The sequence below is a fragment of the Heptranchias perlo genome, chromosome 40 (genome assembly GCF_035084215.1).
Source record: "Heptranchias perlo isolate sHepPer1 chromosome 40, sHepPer1.hap1, whole genome shotgun sequence".
NCBI lineage: Eukaryota > Metazoa > Chordata > Chondrichthyes > Hexanchiformes > Hexanchidae > Heptranchias > Heptranchias perlo.
Window position 1 is genome coordinate 14816025 of NC_090364.1, and position 19990 is coordinate 14836014.

Sequence of the window (19990 nt, forward strand, 5' to 3'; positions counted from 1 at the left end):
AAATGCTCACACCTCAGTGGGGTCCTATTAGTCAGTTAGTTGGGTTGGCATCTGGTGAGTCACCACACACAAGTGAGCACGAGCAGACACTGGTGGCAGGGACAACTGTGGAGAGTCCGTGTTAGTGGGCGCACTCGTCTCCATGCTCTGCTCAGCTGGACGCAGAAGCTGAACCCCGGGGGCCATTCTTTAAAAACCTGTATATTGTAAGAAGTTAATACTTTGGAGTGGTTTAAAAGCTGTAGGGGGGAAAATTGGATAAGGGCCGTTTGTGGGTGTAGGTAGCGTGATGCGCTATTACCCCGCGCCCGATGACCCCAGCGGGGGCAGGACGCAAGTTTCGGCCGGCCTGAGGACTCACCTGCAATCATCATTCCATTCTGGGCCTTGCACGTGGAATCAATGCAATTTGCACTTTCCACCACAAGGGGGAGTGAAATTTCTTAAAGGGAGGATGTTTCTTAGAAATTTCTTAAAGATAGCTAGTACCTGTTATTTGCTGAAAATAACAGTCTACTGTCTGCACGGAGTCTGAACGGAGATCAGACATCGCACACGTAAAACACAGATACAGGTCCCATTCCTATGTTTACACACTGATGAGTTATGTTAAAATATTGAATAAAGTTTGCGCACTACTAAATCCTACATTCTCTGCACGCCAAACCTCACTAATCTGCCGATCTGAGTTGGTACCAGGCCTGCGAGAGTGCATGCACCAAGACTCTCTGCTGATGCACCAGAGACCTTGGTGCAAGAGGTGGACAGAAGGAGGGACATCCTATATCTGCAGAGGGGGTGGGGTAAGAGGCCCTCCCGACAAAGGCAAACCAAGCCCAGTCGATCCTGCGAAGTCCTCCTCACGAACATCTGGGGACTTGTGCCAAAATTGGGAGACTAGTCAAGCAACAGCCTGACATAGCCATACTCACAGAATCGTACCTTTCAGACAACGTCCCAGACTCTTCCATCACCATCCCTGGGTATGTCCTGTCCCACCGGCAGGACAATCCCACCAGAGGTGGCGGTACAGTGGTACACAGTCAGGAGGGAGTGGCCCTGGGAGTCCTCAACATTGACTCCGGACCCCATGAAATCTCATGGCATCAGGTCAAACATGGGCAAGGAAACCTCCTGCTGATTACCACCTACTGCCCTCCCTCAGCTGATGAATTAGTCCTCCTCCATGTTGAGCACCACTTGGAGGAAGCACTGAGGGTAGCAAGGGCATAGAATGTACTCTGGGTGGGGGACTTCAATGTCACCACGACTGACAGAGCTGGCCGAGTCCTGAAGGACATAGCTGCCAGACTAGGCCTGCGGCAGGTGGTGAGCGAACCAACACAAGGGAAAAACCTACTTAACCTCGTCTTCACCAATCTACCTGTCGCAGATGCATCTGTCCGTGACAATATTGGTAGGAGTGACCACCGCACAGTCCTCGTGGAGACGAAGTCCTGTCTTCACACTGAGGACACCATCCAACGTGTTGTGTGGCACTACCACCGTGCTAAATGGGATAGATTGAGAACAGATCTAGCAGCTCAAAACTGGGCGTCCATGAAGTGCTGTGGGCCATCAGCAGCAGCAGATTTGTATTCCAGCACAATCTGTAACCTCACGGCCCAGCATATTCCTCACTCTACCGTTACCAACAAGCCGGGGGATCAACCATGGTTCAATGAGGAGTGTAGAAGAGCATACCAGGAGCAGCACCAGGTGTACCTAAAAATGAGGTGCCAATCTGGTGAAGCTACAACACAGGACTACGTGCATGCTAAACAGCGGAAGCAACATGCTATAGACAGAGCTAAGCAATTCCACAACCAATGGATCAGATCAAAGCTCTGCAGTCCTGCCAGATCCAGTCATGAATGGTGGTGGACAGTTAAACAACTAACGGGAGTAGGAGGCTCTGTAAACATCCCCATCCTCAATGATGGCAGAGTCCAGCATGTAAGTGCAAAAGACAAGGCTGAAGCGTTTGCAACCATCTTCAGCCAGAAGTGCCGAGTAGATGATCTTGGCCTCCTCCCGATATCCCCACCGTCACAGAAGCCAGCCTTCAGCCAATTCGATTCACTCCACGTGATATCAAGAAACGGCTGAGTGCACTGGATACAACAAAGGCTATGGGCCCCTACAACATCCCAGCTGTAGCACTGAAGACTTATGCTCCAGAACTAGCCACGCCTCTAGCCAAACTGTTCCAGTACAGCTACAACACTGGCATCTACCCGACAATGTGGAAAATTGCCCAGGTATGTCCTGTCCACAAAAAGCAGGACAAATCCAATCCGGCCAATTACCGCCCCATCAATCTACTCTCATTCATTAGCAAAGTGATGGAAGGTGTCATCGACAGTGCTATCAAGCAGCACTTACTCAACAATAACCTGCTTACTGATGCTCAGTTTGGGTTCCGCTGGGACCACTCGGCTCCAGACCTCATTACAGCCTTGGTGCAAAGATGGACAAAAGAGCTGAATTCCAGAGGTGAGGTGAGTGTGACTGCCCTTGACATCAAGGCAGCATTTGACCGAGTGTGGCACCAAGGAGCCCTAGTAAAATTGAAGTCAATGGGAATCAGAGGGAAAACTCTCCAGTGGCTGGAGTCATACCTGACACAAAGAAAGATGGTAATGGTTGTTGGAGGTCAATCATTCCCACCCCAGAACATTGCTGCAGGAGTTCCTCAGGGCAGAGTCCTCGGCACAACCATCTTCAGCTGCTTCATCAATGACCTTCCCTCCATCATAAGGTCAGAAATGGGGATATTTACTGATAATTGCACAGTGTCCAGTTCCATTCGCAACACCTCAAATCCAGGCTTGGGCTGATAAGTGGCAAGTAACATTCGCGCCAGACAAGTGCCAGGCAATGACTATCTCCAACAAGAGAAAATCTAACCACCTCCCCTTGACATTCAACGGCATTACCATCGCCGAATCCCCCACCATCAACATCCTGGGGGTCACCATTGACCAGAAACCTAACTGGACCAGCCACAAAATACTGTGTCTACAAGAGCAGGTCAGAGGCTGGGTATTCTGCAGCGAGTGTCTCACCTCCTGACTCCCCAAAGCCTTTCCACCATCTACAAGGCACAAGTCAGGAGTGTGATGGAATACTCTCCACTTGCTTGGATGAGTGCAGCTCCAACAACACTCAAGAAGCTGCACACCATCCAGGACAAAGCAGCCCACTTGATTGGCACCCCATCCACCATCCTAAACATTCACTCCCTCCACCACCGGCGCACCATGGCTGCAGTGTGTACCATCCACAGGATGCACTCTAGCAACGTGCCAAGGCTTCTTCAACAGCACCTCCCAAATCCACGACCTCTCCCACCTAGAAGGACAAGGGCAGCAGGCACATGGGAACAACACCTCCTGCACGTTCCCCTCCAAGTCACACACCATCCCGACTTGGAAATATATCGCCGTTCCTTCATCGTCGCTGGGTCAAAATCCTGGAACTCCCTTCCTAACAGCACTGTGGGAGAACCTTCACCACACGGACTGCAGCGGTTCAAGAAGGCTGCTCACCACCACCTTCTGGAGGGCAATTAGGGAAGGGCAATATATGCTGGCCTTGCCAGCGACGCCCACATCCCATGAACGAATAAAAACAAAATCCAAAAGGCAGTGGGAGGCAGCAGGGGATGAAGTCAATGCCAGGCGTACAGCATCATGAACATGGATGCAGTGCAGGAAGAAGTTCAATGCTTTGACGTGAGTGGTCAAGGTGAGTGAGGTCAACTGTCAAGTGGCATCTCCTACCAAAAGAACCACTCAATGCACCCCCCCATCACCCACATACCAACAAACTCACTCTTTCCATCAGTACTCAACTCTTCCAACCAGATGCTTCCTCTCACCCTTACACATTACCACAGTTGCAAGCCGCCCACCCACAACTCACAGGTCACACACACTGGCAGCTATTCAACCATGACAGGCACATCACCCAGACACACATCCCGCTTTCTTGCAGGAGAAGGTGGCGCATATCAGGAGACAGCAAGTGGCCGTGGCATTTAGCCCCTCGAGCCTGTTCCACCATTCAATGAGATCATGGTGGACCTGTGACCTAACTCCATATACCCGCCGTAGCCCCATATCCCTTAATACCCTTGGTCTGTGAACCTCAGATTTAACATTCATAAGTGAGCTTGCATCAACTGCCATCTGCAGAAGAGTGTTCCAAACGTCTCCCACCCTTTGCGTGCAGAAGCATTTCCTGACTTCACTTCTGCACGTCCTGGCTCTAAATGTTATGCTATGTCCCCGCATCCTAATATTTAAGTCTTGGAGACCACCAAAAACAATTACAAATGTCTTGGCAGCCAGAAGCAATAATCCACCCACTAACCTGTAAATCCTGCATGGTTCCTTTAAATAGCGCCAGTGGGGGGTCCTCCAGGCACTCTAAGACATGTTCGGATGGTCGGGGATAATTCTGTGCATTGAGTTGTGCGTTAATTCCCAAAATGGTGTCTATCACTTTAAATCAGCGTTGCACACTGATTGAAGCCATTTTCTCCCTATGTTACACGACTCGAGTGTTCGTTATCTGCGCCTGTGCTAACTCGTATTCCAAGATGACGTCCGGCGCACGTCATGCTGGAAACGTGTGCGCGCATCCAAGACGCCATCTTGGATGTCAGAGATTCCACATAGCACCGAAACAACAGGCGCTACACGGCCCAATTTAGTGCCCGTAATCTTTTCACGGACTCCAATTTGCCTTGTGCCTTGTAACTATTGTATGCATTCCTCAATCACATTATTCATATGTATTCACTAGCTGGTACCCTTTATTTTGTATTTTTTGCATTGTAGTTTAAGAGAGTTACCACAATCCTATAATTTATATTCTAATTCTAGTCCTTTATTCCTATAATCTCTCTTTGTTCTTTGTTAATTAGGAAACAAGAACCTACCTTTAGTACTGGATCTCCTTTCACTAGTACAGATAAAGATTGGAGATCTTGAGGAAATGGGCAGTACTGATTTCAAGCTCCTCTACCATGGTATGATTATTGTTAATGTTATACTGTGCCAAGAATTTTTTAATAGGTCTCTCCTAATTTGTGATCGAGAACTCCTTCTAGTGCTGTAGCAATCTTGCTGTTAACCTGGCTTCCAGAAGGTGTACATTGTGGTCGAACGTGAATAATCTTCTCATCTACCCCATAAAGACAAATCCTCCTTGCCTCCCTTAATGGCACTATTGTAGAAATGCCACCTTTTCTCATTTGGACTAGATAGTTGGGGGCAGTGTAGAAATTTCTGAAGTAAAAAATAGACACAAAACCCCGATTTTGCAGCACTGACAAAATCTATTGCTAACCCTAATGCACAAAGCTGGCCCAAATCACACTCAGCTGATGGTGCAATTTTGCAGCATATGTTTATTTGAATAATTGTCCTGAACTCCTGGAACTGCTCTGACCTTTTGCTGGAAGATAGCCTAATGGGGGATGTGAAAAATGTGGCTATCAGCTCAAATTTAAAGCGATGTATCCAGTCAAAGATGAGTGGCTACATGTAGGGACAAATATATTTTCATTCTCTACTCCTTCCCTTCTTTCTGTCTTCCCTCCTTGCCTTCTGTGTCTCACTTACCTCCTTCACTTTTCACTTTGTTCCTTTCTGTCTCTCTTCCTGATTTTCCACCTCTCACCTTCCATCCTGCCTTTCTCATATCTTCCTATTGTATTTCTCACCTTTTTCCCTTCTGTGTGTATCTTCTCCCTCTCTCCCCTCCCTTCTATTCGTCTCAGCTGCTTCCCATCTGTGTATGTCCTTTCCTCTCCTTTCCATCGCCTTCTTGTCCCTCCCTGTGTCTATCTCTCTTTCCATTCTGTCTGTCTCTCTCCCTTCCTTCCTTTCTGTCTTTCTCCTTCCATCTGTCTCCCTCTCCCTCACTTCATTCCCTTCTGCCTCTTGCAATTCCTTTCCCTCTCTATGGGCCCGATATTAGGAGGGAGGCGGGTTGCCAGTGGGGGGGGTCGACTGGGCACGTGGGTAACCGCCCAGTAAAATCGGTGGATTCCGCACGCAATCGTAAGTAAATTGAAGCCACATACCTTGGCTTCTGGGTTACGCACTGGAAAGCTGCGCAGCGGGCGGACTGCGCACCCGCACATAGGCTGTCAGCTGGAGGAGCCCTATTTAAAGGGGCAGTCCTCCACTCACTGATGCTGCAGAAGGGAGCCAAAATTACAGCATGGAGCAGCCCAGGGGGAAGGCTGCTCCCAGGTTTAATGATGCCTCACTCCAGGTTCTACTGGATGAGGTGAGGAGGAGGGGAAGGACAGAGATCTTCTCCCCAGCGGACGGGAGGAAGTGGCCTGCCTCTGCCACCACGAAGGCCCGGCTCGAGGTGGCAGAGGAGGTCACCAGCACCACCAACATATCACGCACCTGCATACAGTGCAAGAGGCGCTTCAATGACCTAAGTAGGTCAGCCAAAGTGAGTACACTTACTCATTCCCCTAGACTCTGTCTGCCACATCACCGCCCCCACCCCACATCTCCTTCTGCACTGCCAACACTACTCTATCACATCACTTCTCACACCCACTCAAAGCTCATCCTCATCTTACCTGCACCTACTCAACTCGCCAGTACTCATCCCACCACTACCACTCAACTCGATCCTCATACAATCTCATGGCTCTGCTTCTTACTCACCCTCTCATGCATCTTTTTCACGGTCAGCCTCACCCCACCTGCCACTAACTGTGCTGCAGCCACAGGGCATTCATCACGTATGTGTACTAGGAAATGTAAGGCAAACGTGTCGTGAGCATGAAGGGGATGCACAAGGGTGTTTGAGGGTTTGTCATGGTTTTTACTTATATTTGATTTCTGATCAACTCACATTACATATTATATTGTCACCACTGCTGCCACGTCTTGGCCATTCTTGACTGGCTTGTGCAATTATGCCCTTTCATGAGGTTCTCCATGAACATCTTTGATGCCACCCATTGGGTCATCCTACAGTGGGTGTATGTATAGTTGGACGACTACTTTGTGCAGGTGCCTGTTGCGCAACACTGTGTTGTGTAGCTCCACGTGGCGGAGGTGGACAGCATGCCTGGCGAGGCTGGTGATGTTGCTCATCCCCAATGGAGTGATGAATGCAGCAATGGACTCCCGCAACCCCCCCCCCCACCCCCCATCCTGATGGTGTGAGTGTGAGGGGTCCACAAAGTAGGTAAATGTGTTTGGACAGCAGAGTTTAGGGTGTGATTTAATAATTTGGAGTGTGGAGACAACGGTGTGGCAGGCAAAACTTTGTCTGAGGCGACAGAGTGCCCTGCTGCAATGAATGAGGGTTTACCCCGCACCTGTTAAATGGACCTTTGCAGCTGCCACTGGCTGCTGGCTGCAACATATCTGTTTAAACAGGGAGTGTTTCCCCCAGCTTGGGAAACACACTCTGGGTAGTCCAAAATCCGAATGCTCCTAAAATCTCCAACTAATGAGGTCTGTCAACAACCTCAAGTACCCAGATAATGATCTTAAGTGGGATCCCACCGGCTTTGATTGACGGTGGGAGTCCCGCATGCGGGGGCTGCGCGCACACCGATTCGCGTCATTGGGGAACCCGGAAGTGGGCAGGTTGGAGCCGGGTTCTAGACCCGCTCCGGGAATCCCCAATTTTAGGAGCCCCCCCCGCCACGAACGCACCCGCTCGGCCATCCAAAAATTGACCTAGATGTGTTTCTCCCCTCTTCCCATCTTTCTATCTTTCCTCTTTTCCTTTTATCTTTGTATATCTCTGTCTTCTTTCTTTCTCTCTCCCTCCCTTCTGTTTTTTTGGTTCACTTTATTTATTTTTCTGGTTCATTCTTTCTCCTTTTTCCAGTTTGTTTGCCTTTCTCCTGTTTTGCTTCGCTCTTTCTCCTCTCTCCTCTCTTGCTCCTACTTTTCTCAGCCCTTGAGATTCTCTCCCATTTCTCTTTCTTACACTTCTTTCCTTTTGTCCTGCTCTTTCCTGCTTCTTCTGCTTTTTTCTCCCTCTTGTTCCCGCTTCTTTCTCTGCTGCTTCACTTTCCTGTTTTTCTCTTTTTGCAGCTTCTCTCTTTCTGCTGGGCACCTCACCTCAGGAAGGATGTACTGGCCTTTGAGGTGGTGCAGCACAGAGTCACCAGAATGATACTGGGGGTTAAAGGCTTAAATTATGAGGACAGGTTGCATATACTTGGCTTGTATTCCCTCAAATTTAGAAGATTGAGGGATGATCTATTCGAGGTGTTTAGAATGATAAAAGGATTCTATGAGGTAGATAAAGAGAATCTATTTCCTCTGATGGGGGAATCTGGAACAAGAGGGCACAATCTTAAAATTAGAGCCAGGCATATTCCTCACTCTACCATTACCAACAAGCCAGGGAATCAACCCTGGTTCAATGAGGAGTGTAGAGAAGCATGCCAAAAGCTAGCTCCAGGTATACCTAAAAATGAGGTGCCAACCTGGTGAAGCTACAACACAGGACTACATGCATGCTAAACCGCGGAAGCAACATGCTATAGACAGAGCTAAGCGATTCCACAACCAACGGATCAGATCAAAGCTCTGCAGTCCTGTCACATCCAGTCGTGAATGGTGGTGGACATGTAAACATCGCCATCCTCAATGATGGCGGAGTCCAACACGTGAGTGCAAAAGACAAGGCTGAAGCGTTTGCAACCATCTTCAGCCAGAAGTGCCGAGTGGATGATCCATCTCGGCCTCCTCCCGATATCCTCACCATCACAGAAGCCAGTCTTCAGCTAATTCGATTCACTGCACGTGATATCAAGAAACGGCTGAGTGCACTGGATACAGCAAAGGCTATGGACTCCGACAACATCCCGGCTGTAGTGCTGAAGACTTGTGCTCCAGAACTAGCTGCACCTCTAGCCAAACTGTTCCAGTACAGCTACAACACTGGCATCTACCCAACAATGTGGAAAATTGCCCAGGTATGTCCTGTCCACAAAAAGCAGGACAAATCCAATCCGACCAATTACCGCCCCATCAGTCTACTGTCAATGATCAGCAAAGTGATGGAAGGTGTCGTCGACAGTGCTATCAAGCGGCACTTACCAATAACCTGCTCATCGATGCTCAGTTTGGGTTCCACTAGGACCACTCGGATCCAGACCTCATTACAGCCTTGGTCCAAACATGGACAAAAGAGCTGAATTCCAGAGGTGAGGTGAGAGTGACTGCCCTTGACATCAAGGCAGCATTTGACCGAATGTGGCACCAAGGAGCCCTAGTAAAATTGAAGTCAATGGGTATCAGGGGGAAAACTCTCCAGTGGCTGGAGTCATACCTAGTGCAAAGGAAGATGGTCGTGGTTGTTGGAGGCCAATCATCTCAGCCCCAGGACATTGCTGCAGGAGTTCCTCAGGGCAGTGTCCTAGGCCCAACAATCTTCAGCTGCTTCATCAATGACCTTCCCTCCATCATAAGGTCAGAAATGGGGATGTTCGCTGATGATTGCACAGTGTTCAGTTGCATTCGCAACCCCTCAGATAATGAAGCAGTCCGTGCCCGCATGCAGCAAGACCTGGACAACATCCAGGCTTGGGCTGATAAGTGGCAAGTAACATTCGCGCCAGACAAGTGCCAGGCAATGACTATCTCCAACAAGTGAGAGTCTAACCACCTCCCCTTGACATTCAACGGCATTACCATCGCTGAATCCACCACCATCAACATCCTGGGGGTCACCATTGACCAGAAACTTAACTGGACCAGCCACATAAATACTGTGGCTACAAGAGCAGGTCAGAGGCTGGGTATTCTACGGCGAGTGACTCGCCTCCTGACTCCCCAAAGCCTTTCCACCATCTACAAGGCACAAGTCAGGAGTGTGATGGAATACTCTCCACTTGCCTGGATGAGTGCAGCTCCAACAACTTTCAAGAAGCTCCACACCATCCAGGACAAAGCAGCCTGCTTGATTGGCACCCCATCCACCACCCTAAACATTCACTCCCTTCACCACCGGCGCACTGTGGCTGCAGTGTGTACCATCCACAGAATGCACTGCAGCAAGTCGCCAAGGCTTCTTCGACAGCACTTCCCAAACCCACGACCTCTACCACCTAGAAGGACAAGGGCAGCAGGCACATGGGAACAACACCACCTGCACGTTCCCCTCCAAGTCACACACCATCCCGACTTGGAAATATATCTCCGTTCCTTCATCGTCGCTGGGTCAAAATCTTGGAACTCCCTAACAGCACTGTGGGAGAACCTTCACCACACGGACTGCAGCGGTTCAAGAAGGCGGCTCACCACCACCTTCTCGAGGGCAATTAGGGATGGGCGATAAATGCTGGCCTCGCCAACGACGCCCACATCCCATGAACGTATAAAAAAAAAGATTGGATAGGCTGGGGTTGTTTTCTTTGGAACAGAGGAGACTGAGGGGAGATTTAATTGAGGTGTATAAAATTATGAGGGGCCTAGATAGAGTGGATAGGAGAGACCTATTTCCCTTCGCAGAGAGGTCAATAACAGGGGGAGTAGATTTAAAGTAATTGGTAGAAGGATTAGAGGGGAGTTGAGGAGAATTTTTTTCACCCAGAGGGTGGTGGGGGTCTGGAACTCACTGCCTGAAAGGATGGTAGAGGCAGAAACCTTCATCACATTTCAAAAATACTTGGATATGAACTTGAAGTGCCGTAACCTACAAGGCTGTGGACGAAGAGCTGGAAAGTGGGATTAGGCTGGATAGCTCTTTTTCGGCTGGCTCAGACATGATGGGCCGAATGGCCTCCTGTGCCATAAATTTCTATGATTCTAAATATACATTCTATTTGCTATTTAATGATTTGTCAATTAATTCTTTTGCTAAGATTGTGGTGCTATTTAATGGTAGCAGGCTCCTGATACTTGAATTCGATGATTCATACTGCAGTGTTTCTTTGCCATATGATTCATACTGACGTGATTACAGGTTTTATTTCACAGCATGTGATATGCAATAGCATACCCTTTAAGCCTTTAAGCCCTGGTATCATTCTGATGAATCTGCACTGTTCCCCCTCCAAACCTAAAATATCCTTCCTGAGGCGCGGTGCCCAAAACTAAATGCAGTATTCCAGATGGGGCCTGACGAGGCTCTGTAAAACTGAAGCATAACTTCCTCCCCTTTGTATCCCAGCCCCTTGAGATAAAGGCCAACATTTTATTAGCCTTTTTGATTAGTTTTTGTACCTGTGCACTAGCATTTAGTGATTTGTGTACCTGGACACCCAAATCCTTTCCACCTCCACAGTTCCTAGTCTCTTACCATTATGAAAATAATTGTCTTTCTTGTATCCAATATCATGGTGAGGACAAGGTCAAGCAAGTTTTTCCCTCGTGTTGGTTCGCTCACCACCTGCTGCAGGCCCAGTCTGGCAGCTATGTCCTTCAGGACTCAGCCAGCTCGGTCAGTAGTGGTGCTACCGAGCCACTCTTGGTGATGGACATTGAAGTCCCCCACCCAGAGTACATTCTGTGCCCTTAATACCCTCAGTGCTTCCTCCAAGTGGTGTTCAACATGGAGGAGGACTGATTCATCAGCTGAGGGAGGGCAGGAGGTTTTCTTGCCCATGTTTGACCTGATGCCATGAGATTTCATGGGGTCCAGGAGTCAATGTTGAGGCCTCCCAGGGCCACTCCCTCCTGACTGTATATTATTGTACCGCCACCTCTGGTGGGTCTGTCCTGCCGGTGGGCAGGACATACCCAGGGATGGTGATGGAAGAGTCTGGGACGTTGGCTGAAAGGTATGATTCTGTGAGCATGGCTATGTCAGGCTTGTTGCTTGACCAGTCTGTAGGACAGCTCTCCCAATTTTGGCACAAGTCCCCAGATGTTCGTGAGGAGGACTTTGCAGGGTCGACTGAGCTTAGTTTGCCTTTGTCGTGTCCGGTGCCTAGTGGTCCGTCCGGTTTTATTCTTATTATGACTTTTTTTTAAGCGAGATTTTACAACTGAGTGGCTTACTAGGCCATTTCAGAGGGCAATTAAGAATCAACCACATTGCTGTAGGTCCAGAGTCACATATAGGCCAGACTGGGTAAGGACGGCAGGTTTCCTTCCCTAAAGGACATTAGTAAACCAGATGGGTTTTTATGACAACCCATTAGCTTCAATGGCCACCATTACTGATACTAGTATTTTAATTCCAGATTTTATTTAATTAATTAATTGAATTCAAATTCCACAGCTGCCGTGGCAGGATTTGAATTTATGACTCCGGATTATTAGTCTCGGCCTCTGAATTACTAGTCCAGTAACATAACCACTATGCTACCGTACCCCCATTTAGTGTCACTGGTAATGGCAGTAGAACATTCTTGTAATGCCACCGACAGGATGTGGGAGGAAATTACTCACCCAAGTTCTCTGGAATGTGTAATTTAAAACCTCAGTTGTGACTCTGACTTCTCCCTCTCAAACCTAATGTCAAATTCAATCACATTATGGTCAGTATTCACAAGATATTCCCTTACAGTCAGATTGTTAACTAATTCTGTTTCCAATCACTAAATCTATTATGGTCTTATCCCTTGTCAGTTCCGTAACATATTGTTCCAGAAAACTGCCCCGGAATCATTCTAGTAATTCATTGCCTTTACTACTTGAGCTATTGCGATTCTCCCAGTCCATGTGAAAATTAAAATCGCCCGTTATAACCACTTTGCTTCTGCTACATGCTTCCCTGATCTCCAGTATTTATATATCTCCCCACTACATCACTACTAACAGGAGATCTGTAGACAACTCCCACCAGAGTCTTACATCCATTACTGTTCCATAGTTCTATTCATACTATTTCTACTGCCTGTTCACCCTTACTGAAGTCCTTTCTTTCCACTGCTATAATTGTACCTTTTATCAATATTGCTACTCCCTCTCCTTTCCCAATTTCCCATTTCTTTCTAAAGATCCTATAGCCTGAAATATTTAGCTCTCAATTATGCCCTGCTTGTAGCCAGGTCTCTGTAAGGGCTACTACATCATACGCTTTAAGCTGAATTTGTGCATCTAACTCATTTGTTTAATTCATGTACATAATTCTTATTTGGGTAATGGTTTGGATAGATTTTCGACCTATCACACTTTTGGTTGCTAATGCTCTGTACACTGCTATACAGGGAATTTAATATGCTTTTATTATTTTTCACTCCTGTTTTATTTTTAACAGGTATTTTATTATTATTTCTTATAACTTTTTCTGTCCCAAGAGTATTTACATTATCGTTATCTCTTTTTGTACTCTGACCTTTGCTCTGATCCCCTCTTTTTCTTATCTTCAGGTTATTATTATTTTCATCCCCCCCCCCCCCCAATTTTATTGGTTTAAAGTCCTTTCTACTGTCCTATTTATCCTTTCCGCTAGGACCCTGGTTCCAGAGGCAGCACACCCCAGCGGTACTGCTCCTTCCTGTCCCAGTACTGGTGCTAGTGTTCCATGAAACGGAACCCATCCTTCCCACGCCAATCTTTTAGCCACAAATTTACTTTCCTGATCTGTTTATCCCAATGCCAATTAGCATTTGGTGCTATTTCTCCCCATTCTGTGTAAGGCTGCCTTAAATTCCTGAATCACCCGTCTTCATTTTATTCATTTTTCTTAGTTCCATTTTTATTTTTGCCTATCCCATCTCTTCCTCCCTTCTGACCTCTCTGCCTGTCTTCTTCCCCCTCTCTCAATCTTTCCCCATCCTCTATGCCTCTCCCTACCCTCTTTCCCCATGCTCTGCCCCACCTCCCCCCCCCCCCCTGCACTCCCCGATCACCATCTCCTCCCCACTTCCCCTCTCTCCCAAAGTATTTATGTCACTGGCTGCCCTTTCCTGCCTCTTTCTCCATTGCACCTATTTTTGCCCCCTATCTTTACAGTCCTACCTCAGCCTTGGTCCAGTTATTTTCCACCTGCTATCCCTCCTTGAGTTGAAGACTGCACTTAGCCTTGACTCCCCATGTGAAATGCCACAGGAAATCAACTAGTCATTATATAAAAATAATGCAAAAATTATATAAAAATAATAATCTCCACCTACGTAAGAGTCTATTTAGTTGCCTAAATTGCCCTGGATTTTCCTTGTCAGAACTGCTAGCTTCTGCAGTCAGCGGATAGGGCTAGGTCCACAAATGGACATAGAGCTGAGAGCTGATGTGAGTTCTGTTGAGGTCCTGGTAATAGCCCCAAGAGGCAGGTAAGCAGTGGGATCGATTACCTTTGACTTGCGCAGTCTTGTGACCTTTATTAGGCTCTCAACAGAACTCTCAGCACAACGCTCTTTTTGGCCACTTGAACCCCCGCCATGACACTATTTGAATAACAGCAGAGTTTTTGGTATCCTGACTTCTTTAACCATTAACATTCAAAAAATATTTAACTGGTCATTCATCTGATTGTAGTTTGAGGGGTTGTTGCTAGTGCAGAAGTGCTGATACGTTTGCTGACATAACAACAGTCAGTGCAATTAGTAATTTTAAAAAAGTAATTAACTATGAGCTGTGATGACATATGGTGCAAAATAAATGCTAGTATCATTACAGTCATGCTGATGTCATGTATTACCATTTTCCAACTCCAAATTTGGCTGTTCTGTGTAATCAGAAATTAATGTGATTTTAAAAATAATAATGAAGAGCACATTTTAATGCACTAGCATTGTTGTCCTTCAGCTACATTCAGTATTTATATAATATGCACATACTGTAATACTTGTTGAAATAGAAAATAATTCCGCATTTAAAAATTAATGCTTTGTTTGTATTCTTAAAGTGAGTAACTTGGCAGGAAAATGCAAAACCTTGAGCACAGAAATCCTACAACCTGCTTTTAATTTCTTCTACTGCAGTTTGAAACAGACCTCGACCTACAATAGAAACAGAGGTAATTAAACAAAAAAAAATCTGGAGCTTTTCACACATTCAGTTACAGGGAAACAATGGAAAAGTCCACTTGCTGCGATCAAGTCACTTGTGAGTTTTGGCAAAGCAGCTTATCAGTGACATCTCATGATTCGCTAGCCATCTTCAATCCTTCTTTGCTTCTCTCTTTGGTTTCCTACTGAGTATGATCTTTTACAACCTGTTACGCTACCTTCCAGAAGTGTGGTACATTCTTTATTGAGATTAAAGATAATCTGGCCATTCAATTTCTCTTTGTGGGACAAATTGGCTGCTGGGTTTACCGACAACTATGTGGAAGATGTGGAAGCTGCTATATAAATGTGGGTTCTTTTTTTAAAGCGTAAATTTTTGGATTGGGACACCTTCCTTTCCCAGCCCATGATGTTTTATCCATCAAAATGAAAGGACTGAAAGTTACAGGCTGCACTGTGGAATTTTCTAACATGTGTGAGGCTCCATGCCTGGAGGATGCAATCAGAATATTTACCCTTAAATTGGACCATTTAAAGATTGAATAAAATTATTCATTTGTAAACGTTTTGATGAATTTTGAGCCAACAAGGTGACAATGGAACATCTTCCCACTCTTCTTCAACCAACGTCAGCATGAATGGGTTCAATGGAGATTATGGCATTCTTTCCCAGCAGTGACCTATATTTTCCTCTCCATGCTAAGTTTAATGACGATATAGATATGAGTAAAGTGGTTTGAAAAATAATGGGCTAGTGGTAAGAGACCTTTCTTGAAAAAAATTCTCTGGTGCTGATCTCATACAGCGCACAGGAAGTGAGCGGGTGAGGCACACTGAGCTGCTTTTATACCTCTCCTAACAACTGGGTCAAGAACAGTATGGCAGCATACGTGTTGCATACCTGCTTGCCCTCTCAATCAGGATATGACTTATGACCTAAAGAGAGGGAAAGTAAATTAAATACATTGGAAAGTGTTAAAAAGATTAAGGGCTGGATTTTTCTAATCCTGCCACAAGAGGGTGGGACAGGACTTCCACCTACCACTCCAGACCCACCATGACCCTGACCCAGCTTCCTCCCTTGGTTGAGTAGTAATGCTGCAACACCAGAAGAAGCATTAGCCAAACTTCAAGGGGAAAAAGAGCCCCAAAGGGAAAATCACATTTTGCACTGAAGGTCACAGAGTGGATTGTGATTGGAGTCATTATGGAGGGAGAAAAGGCCATTACTAGGCCCTTTCCCCCTGACCAATGATGTAGGGGGCTTGCCGCTACTACCTTGGGTGTTACTGCTACCCGTCTTCTGGTGGCCCCTGTGGTTATTGGTATCAATGGCGGCAAGAAGGCAAATTGAGCGGTTTGCTAGTCATGCCTCCCTATGTCCTTTAGGTGTGGCGATCAGGAAAGGATAGAAGGCAGCCTTGCCAACTGGGATGGGCGTCGGGGCAGGAATACAATGTTAGGCCTTGCCAACATTTCCACCACTATCCAGTCCGATTTAGGTCAGGATAGCAGAGAAAAATCCATGCCTAAGAGTTGTTGGGCATTCATTTTTCCAGAATAAATCATGCTATCAAATGCATTTTATTATTTATTTTGAGTCATTTTGCAAAAAATTTAGAAATATATATGCAAATATAGATATCTATAAGCATTTAAAATGTACTTATTGTTAATTTTGCAGTTGTGTCTATGCTACTGTCCAATTCCTGTCTGATGGAGTTACTGGAGAAGATTTTAGAGTTGAGCTGGTCAGAGCAATCTGCTCTTGAACCTCTCCCTGATGCCCTGGTTTGCTCTGTCTGGTTATTGATAGGCTCTTTAGTCCAAAACCAGACCAACTGTAAGTCAGAGGTTAGTAATACAGAGTCAATGGGCTCGATTTTAGGGTCGGGTTTCCTGCGGGTTTCCAGCGGGGGGGCCCCGAAAATCCCGATATGCGGTCACGTGACCGGATCGCGCCGCGATCCCGACCACTTCCGGGTTCCCCGATGACGTGCGGGGCTGCGTGCGTGGCCCCCGCTGGTGGGAATCCCGCAGGCAATTAAAGCCAGCGGGGTTCCACTTGAGAGTACTTACCTTGCTTGTTGAGGTCAGTTAATGAGCTGAATCAGCTGTCAAAAGAGGAAGTGTGGGATTTCACCTGCATCGCAGAGTGTTTCCCACACTGGGGGAAATAGTCTCTCTCCAACCAGGCGTGTTGCATCCAGCAGCCTGTGGCAGGTGCCAAGGTGCACCCCACGGGGGAGAGCCCTCACCCACGCAGGAGGCCACCGCGTCACATAGGGCAACCCCTGCCCCCCGCCAAGCCAGAGGACAGACCGACACGAAACTGCAGCCCCAATCCGAGGAACCAGCCACCTACCCTGCACAACCCCTCAGACCAACACCTGCCAGATGGGTGGTGCGTGGACACCCTCGGAGGACGAACAGCATGACCAGCCCCAGCAGCCTCGCAGTCCACGCCATCCGCCGCAGAGACGTGGAGCCCCCCAACACGGTGTTGTTGCATGCCCACCTGCACAGCAGGAGGGAGGGCTACCGCAGAGAGAGACGCATCGCAGAGGGCACTACCCTCGCCACAGGGTCCACAGACCGAGGCGCAGCTCCCCGGACCTCTCCGAGCAGCAGTGCACACGGAGGCGCAGATTCGCTCGACATGTAGTCATGGAGATCTGCAGGCTCTTTCATGCCGACAGCTCCTGGCTGGCCCCAGCACCAACTGCTTACCTGTCACTGTCAAAGTCACCACTGCCCTCCACAACTTCTCCTCCGCATCCTTTCAGGGTGCAGCCGGCTACACCTCGGATGTCTCTCAGTCGTCTGCGCGGAAGAGCCCTGCAAATACACCTGCACCTACTCTGCAGTAACACGATGGGTGGCATCAGTGGTGGGTCCTCATAGTGATACCCAGGAGCGGACATTATTGGACACAACAGTCAGGATTCGCGGAGACATGGCAATGGTGGTGCCAATATAATGTGTGCTGTTTATTGCTCTGAAATTCAATATAGGTAACACCCATGGCAAACCCTCCGACACCCTTGTGCACCCCCTTCATGCTCACGAAACATTTGCCTTACGCTGCCGACTGCACATATGTGATGCATGCCCTGTGGCTGCAGCACAGGTGGTGGCAGGTTGAGTGAGGCTGGCTGTGAGGGAGATGCACGAGAGGGTGAGTATGGGATAGAGCCATGAGATTGTATGAGGATTGGGTCGCGTGTTAGTGGCAGGATGAGTACTGGCGAGGTGAGTAGGTGGAGGTAAGATGAGGATGGGGTTTGAGTTGGTATGAGGGGTGATGTGACAGAGTAGTGTTGGCGGTGCCAAAGGAGATGTGGGGTTGGGGCAGTGTTGTGGCAGATGGAGTGTAGGGGAAAGACTTCGTGTTCTCACTGTGGCTGACCTACTGAGGTCATTGCAGCGCCTCCTGCACTGTATGTAGGTGTGCGATATGTTGTTTGTGCAGGTGACCCCCTTTGCCACCTCGAGCCAGGCCTTCTTGGTGGCAGAGGCTGGCTGCTTCCTCCCGCCCGCCGGGTGCAAGATCTCTGTCTTCGCCCTCCTCCTCACCCCATCTGATGATACCTGGGGTGAGGCATCATTAAACTGGGAGCAGCCTTCCCCCTGGGATGCTCCATGCTGCAATTAGTTCCATTGGTTGCAGCATCTGTCAGTGGAGGACTGCCCCTTTAAATAGAGCGCCTCCAGCTGACAGATCGTACTGCGCATGCGCAGCCCGCCCGACGCGCAAACCAGCAGCGCGGACCCCGGAGGAGCAGGTAATTGATTCCTATTAGTGTGTTGCCTGCTACGATCGCGCGGGCAACCCACTAATTTCACCGAGCGTGTTGACCACGCTCCCGAAACCCAACCCGCCGGAAACCCGCAGGCCTGATAAAATCGAGCCCAATAAAACAGTAGAAAAGTTTCCAAAAAATCTTTAGACCTTATTTTAAAATCTATTGTTGGAGTGACTAACTAAAAAAATGTATTTAAATATTCCACCTATATATTAAAAGTCTTGTGCATGTCTGCACTTCTTGTTCAACGTCCTGTTGTCCAAATGTTTAGTAATGTTTTATATCAACATTTAACATTGAAACTGTCTACATAAATATTTAGAATGGAAATCCTTTCTGTAAACAGTTGCCTGCAACAGTGTAGTTGCCGGATCTGGGGCTCAATTGTACGGGGAAATTGCGGGTGCATTGGGGGCGGGGGTCTCCGAAAATCAGGGAAATCCCGTTCGGGTTCGAAGCCCGGCTCCAACCCTCCGACTTCCAGGTTCCCCACTGACACGTCTGGGTACGCGCGTTCTTCCTGAATGTGGAAGTCCCTCTGCAATTAAAGACGGCGGATGATACTTTACATAGTTGTTCAGTTACTTTAAGTACTTGAGGTACTTAATTTTCTCCTGATTTCGGCAGGGGTGCGATTGTGAAGGATCCTCAGCGTGTTTCCCGTGCTGTGGGAAACACTCCATGTTGCAACAGATGTGTTTCAGCCAGCAGCCAGTGGGAGATTCAAATGCTAAAAGGTCACTTATTGCAGCAGGGCACTCTGTTATTTCAGACAAAGTTTTGGCTGCAAGATCTTTGTGTTTGGACTGAAAATTCTTACTTTCCACTCAAAATTCTGCTGTTCAAACATATTTAACTATTATGCGGATGCCCTCAAACTCATATTGTCAGGCTAGGGGGCGCCATGGCTGCATTCACCACTACATCCGAGGATGAGCAAAATCACCAGCCTCGCCAGGCACAGCGTCCACCTCCGCCACAAGACAGTGCTGCACCACAGGCACCTGCGTAAGAGCACAGAGGGCAACAACAGAGAGAGCAACGTCGCGGAGGCACTACCCTCACCACAGGGTCTACAGACCGAGGCCCAGCTTCCTGGACCTCTCTGAGGAGCAGTGCATATGGAGGCTCAGAGTCAGTCGCCAGGGTAGACGCAGACATTTGCAGCCTCCTTCATGCCGAGCTGCTCCCAGCTGGGCCTAGCAGCATCTCCCACCCTGTCGCTGTCATAGTCACCACTGCCCTCAACTTCTTCGCCTCCGGATCATTCCAG

General features: G+C 47.9%; 1 protein-coding gene across 1 annotated transcript in view; it reads left to right on the forward strand.

The window, feature by feature from the left end:
• Window positions 1-19990, forward strand: part of LOC137305428 (meiosis inhibitor protein 1-like) — a 195981-nt gene that overhangs the window by 130975 nt on the left and 45016 nt on the right. The window contains exons 23-25 of the mRNA XM_067974254.1: window positions 4934-5038; window positions 14809-14919; window positions 16596-16816. Of these exons, the coding sequence (XP_067830355.1) occupies window positions 4934-5038; window positions 14809-14919; window positions 16596-16816 (437 nt within the window). The remainder of the gene's footprint in view (window positions 1-4933; window positions 5039-14808; window positions 14920-16595; window positions 16817-19990) is intronic.